Source organism: Cydia amplana, chromosome 13, assembly GCF_948474715.1.
Source record: "Cydia amplana chromosome 13, ilCydAmpl1.1, whole genome shotgun sequence".
Lineage (NCBI taxonomy): Eukaryota > Metazoa > Arthropoda > Insecta > Lepidoptera > Tortricidae > Cydia > Cydia amplana.
The window spans coordinates 1,778,697-1,782,974 of NC_086081.1; the positions used below are offsets into that span (position 1 = coordinate 1,778,697).

At 40.0% G+C, this 4,278-nt stretch overlaps 2 protein-coding genes across 2 annotated transcripts; one reads left to right on the top strand and one right to left on the bottom strand.

Annotated features, from left to right (window-relative positions):
- LOC134653619 (uncharacterized) lies at positions 1 to 1,731 on the bottom strand. Its single transcript, XM_063509014.1, has one exon. The coding sequence runs from the start codon at positions 1,723 to 1,725 to the stop codon at positions 1 to 3; it is 1,725 nt and encodes a 574-aa protein (XP_063365084.1). The 5' UTR covers positions 1,726 to 1,731.
- A 1,012-nt stretch (positions 1,732 to 2,743) lies between these two features.
- LOC134653217 (helix-loop-helix protein delilah-like) lies at positions 2,744 to 3,473 on the top strand. Its single transcript, XM_063508545.1, has one exon. It carries the CDS (start codon positions 2,990 to 2,992, stop codon positions 3,446 to 3,448), a length of 459 nt encoding a protein of 152 aa, XP_063364615.1. The 5' UTR covers positions 2,744 to 2,989; the 3' UTR covers positions 3,449 to 3,473.
- The last annotated feature ends 805 nt before the right edge of the window (positions 3,474 to 4,278 follow it).

The following is a 4,278-nucleotide window of genomic DNA, read 5'->3' on the forward strand; positions in this document are numbered from 1 at the left end:
TTACAAAATCTCCATCATGCTACATGTAAACTGCTCCAACCAATTCTTAAACCCGTCTATTGCTTTTGCCAATCTCTTCACATCCGAAGGAGGTCGTAAATACTCGTCTGGTGCGATCCTTGGCTCAGGGCTGCCACTGATGTGAAGCCAGATAGCAAATACTGCATCATTAATATTGGCTACAGCTCTTCCACATAACCTGGCTGATGTCAGACATGTCAGAACTAAAGCTCCCATATTCCCAACGGAAACTCCTTTAGGCATCTCTCTACGGGCCGCTAGCATGTAGTTCCTTAAAAGCCTCTCAGTGTGGTCATCCAGACTCACTTTCACACCAGCTACCATGTCCAAATAGGACGCTAAGTCTTTATTAGCTTTGATTTCCTCCTCGCTAATTTCTTCTGGCTCTACAGCCCTTTGCAGCATCATGTCTAAAACTTCGTCAGTGTATTGGCCTAAATCGCCTCGGCAAACCGTCCCAAAGACGTTCGCTACGTTGAAGAGTATTATCTTCTTAAAATCCATTCCCTGCGCCCATATTGCGCTTCGTAAGTCCGTTTTACAGGTTTCCGTTGAAATCTCTCCACTCTCGATTGCAGTTAAAATAGCAGAAGTCTGCTTTTGTTTGTATGAGTGTAGCGGTAAAGGCATTGCACAGACTCCGCCAGAGCTCGCTATCAGAGCGGTCGAGACAGTTGTGTTAGATGTTCCTAAGAAGACTGATCGGTCAGCAAGTTTTGCAGCATGCGCCATGATTTCTCCAACGTATCTGGTATCGAAATTTGCGACGAGAACGTGAATAATCTTAGAAGAGTTCAACGCGTTCGCTTTCACACTGGCCAGGCTCAGCAGAAGGCTGATCTTTAGCTCCATAAATGTGTTCAAAGGACAGACGTTCAGCCCTAAACTTGAGGCGAGGCAGTATATGAACGACCACGGTATCCCATTATTACAGTCCCTGTACAATTTCGCGATGTCTGAAGGTATCGGGCTAGTCACCGGAGCTGCCAAAGGCAGAACTTCCTCTATCGACCAGATTGATGTAATCTTTTTCAGTATTACTCCATTAATATCGTAAATTGATCCTAGTTTTAGTTTAGGGATCAAATCGTCTACGATCATAAACTGTTTTGTAAGCATTTGTCTTTTTAACAGAAAGGTAGCGGTCACCTTTTCGCCGCATCGCTTCAAACCGCTGTTTTCGAAGAGAACACTTTTGCAGACGTAGCATTTCGGCAGTACTTTCGGTATGTATTGTAAAATTACCTCGCTCCCTTCACACTCTTCGGGGCATGACCAAACTGTATGGTAGGCATAACTTGCAGGTTTCGAAATAGCTAGAAGAAGCCCTCGGAAATGCACGAACCCCGTGAAATTACGCGGATTAGTGCGCAATAAAAAAGTAGGTACACTTTTCAACCTCAAAGTAACCGCAACTTGAGGAAATTCTATACCATGAGTGTAATTATTCACGTTTTGCAGACAAGCAAATAGAATTTCATTGAATTTGTGCTGTAATTTCAACGGTTCTTCCAAAAGAAGATTTCCTACATCAGGAACTAAATCAATAAGATCCATAACGTCGATCTCAAGCAGGTACCGAAATGGCGGGAAACGGGTAAACTTGTCATTCAACTTTTGCAAAAAGTTTTCACATGCTTCCTTCATGTATGGCAATAAGCGCCTTTTATCCAAATATAGCAATAGTTGACAACCTGCTTCCATTGCTCTGATATTAGCGGCAGAAGTAATTTTATTAATCAGTTACTAATAATATTTCGCTAACGTTTTAAATTTTTATCAGCGTTTTTTTTTCAATTCGTTTCCTTGTTTTGGGCTTCCTCGTAATCAGCCAATAAAAAAAACTTAATTGTGTTTTGTGGTCTGTACGTACCAATAAGGTATATTTTATAGTCTGTCAAGCCATTTCCGTCAGTAAAAAATAGCGGCAACATTAAAAAATGTAGGTGCGAAGGGTTATCGTCCCATAGAGAATTTGAATTTCGCGCCTTTTCTACTCACAAACTTTGTTTGACATTTTGTACCTACTTTATTTATTTTACCTATTTTAAAAATTTTAAATTTAATTAAAGTATAAGAAGGCATTTCAAAATAAGGTTTAGTTATATTATTTTAATATAAGGTAATATTATATTATTTTAATATAAGGTATTATTATATTATTTTAATTTATCTACTTAACCCCTTATTAATGCATGTAATAAAATATATTTGTTTTAATTTGAACTTTAAATAGCTGTCAATAGAGTTGAATATCATATCCGCCATATATGGCTACTTATGCGGTAAGGGGTTAAGAATTGTCAATTAGACAACTCATAAGGTTGTTTTCTAAAAGTATCCATTACATAATCACAGCACTAAAAGCCTACGCTTAACATTTACTAGCCCACACGAAACAGAAGTTGTAAGGTCGCCACACAATCAGCGGAGGCTGAGCCACGGAAATGCTGGATCAATATGCTAATCTGATCAGCAATATTTGCCTTACTTAATGCGTGCTTGTGGTCGTTCATTCATTGTAACTTAAGTACGCTCGGGTGCTAAAGCGCCTTAAACTTTAGTGACGCTAAATCGATGAATGACGGAGTGATGAGATAACGCATAGCATATATTATATTCATCACGATTTTACGAATGTTATGACTAAGGAGGTAGTTAAATGTCTAAAATTATCCAGTTTGTAATATTGACCCGGAAAACATACACGAAGGTACCGTATTTGTGTTTAAATAATCTTAAAGTTTTGTCATTCATCAAACGTTAACAGTGTAATTTTATCAAGGATATGAATTGCACAATGCAAGACGAGATTCTAGAAGATAGTGATAAATCGAGCCCATTCAGCGTTTAAGCAATTATCCGAGCGATTGTACTTGAACGAAGCGGGGCGAGTAGGCGGAGTGAGCGTATTTTTCGGAATTCGGGCGCGGGCGGCGCTTGCGGCTCCAGTCGCACTCCACACTCCATGCCCGACCACGACAAGTACCAGCTGCGACCGCGCGCCGCGCGCTCACGCGAGCCGCGCGCGCGCCGGGCGCCGCAACCCCTCAGCAAGTACAGGAGAAAAACCGCCAACGCGAGGGAAAGAAGTCGCATGCGGGAAATCAACCGGGCCTTCGAGACCTTAAGACAAGCCGTGCCTGCTGCGGCCATCACCGGAACACCAGTACCTTGCGAGAAGCTAACCAAGATCACAACTTTGAGATTAGCTATGAAGTATATAACAGCTCTCTCAGCCGCGCTCAGGGATTCCAGTGAAGAGCCTACTCCGGACCCTTGGGCTTCCCCGCTTTGCTCGGATTTATCGGAGTTTTCAACGGAGATGGAAAGCCGGTCGGAGTGCGCGGAAGATTCTCTATCCCCCTTCGAGACGTTTCTTGCGGAGTTTGACTATGATACGTACATGGAGAGAACGTTCGCGTGACGTGAAGTGTTTTGTGATGGACTGCTTTCTGGGCTATACCGTGAAAATCGGAGTTCGTCAATTGCGGGCAATTTTATCTGTCACTCTAATTATGCGTTAATAAGAGTAAAAGAAAAAGATCCCCGCAATTTGCGAATTTCGGTTTTCGCGGTAAACCCCCTGATTAGGTATAAGTTTTATTGCCATATTAATTAATATATTTTTATACGAGATTCTTCTTTTGAGATTTATTTATTTTCTAATTGTAATAAATTTTAATTGTTATCGTTATGTTTTCAGTTTTATTTTGCACACTATTTTTGTCTACATATTTTAGCATCAATTTATTTACTTTAACCCCTATGAAATCACTTAAGTCAAGTGCTGTAATAAAATGCAAGTAATTAAAAACATTGAAATCAATTAAAGCGTTAAACAAATCGTAAACGACTTCCAAGCATAGTAAGGCATGTCCAATCATTTGCACTTAAAGGAATATAAAATTTAACGATTCATTAATTGACCAAATTCAGGTAAACATTACTTTTAATGCACTGACCAAAATTATAACCGGACTTTTATCAACTCAAACTTATTGGAAAGATATAAATAAAATAAAAATCGATTTCGCATACGATTTATCTCATGGTATCCTTGGATTTATCTGCTCTAGATACCTTTATCTTTAGGTATCTTAACCCAAAAAAGTTAACAAGCCATAGACAATTTTCGTTCCGTATAAGCGAATCTCCAGTGACGCGTGAAGATCGAAGATTATTGTAAAACTCTGGAAGTGTAGGCAGGATCGCACAAAGTCCCAACCAAAAGGGACCTTCAGTGACTTAAAACCT

Bases quoted from the DNA above. Each gene is read 5' to 3' on its own strand.
- LOC134653217 (XM_063508545.1), top strand. From the start codon at position 2,990: ATGCCCGACCACGACAAGTACCAGCTGCGACCGCGCGCCGCGCGCTCA.
- LOC134653619 (XM_063509014.1), bottom strand. From the start codon at position 1,725: ATGGAAGCAGGTTGTCAACTATTGCTATATTTGGATAAAAGGCGCTTA.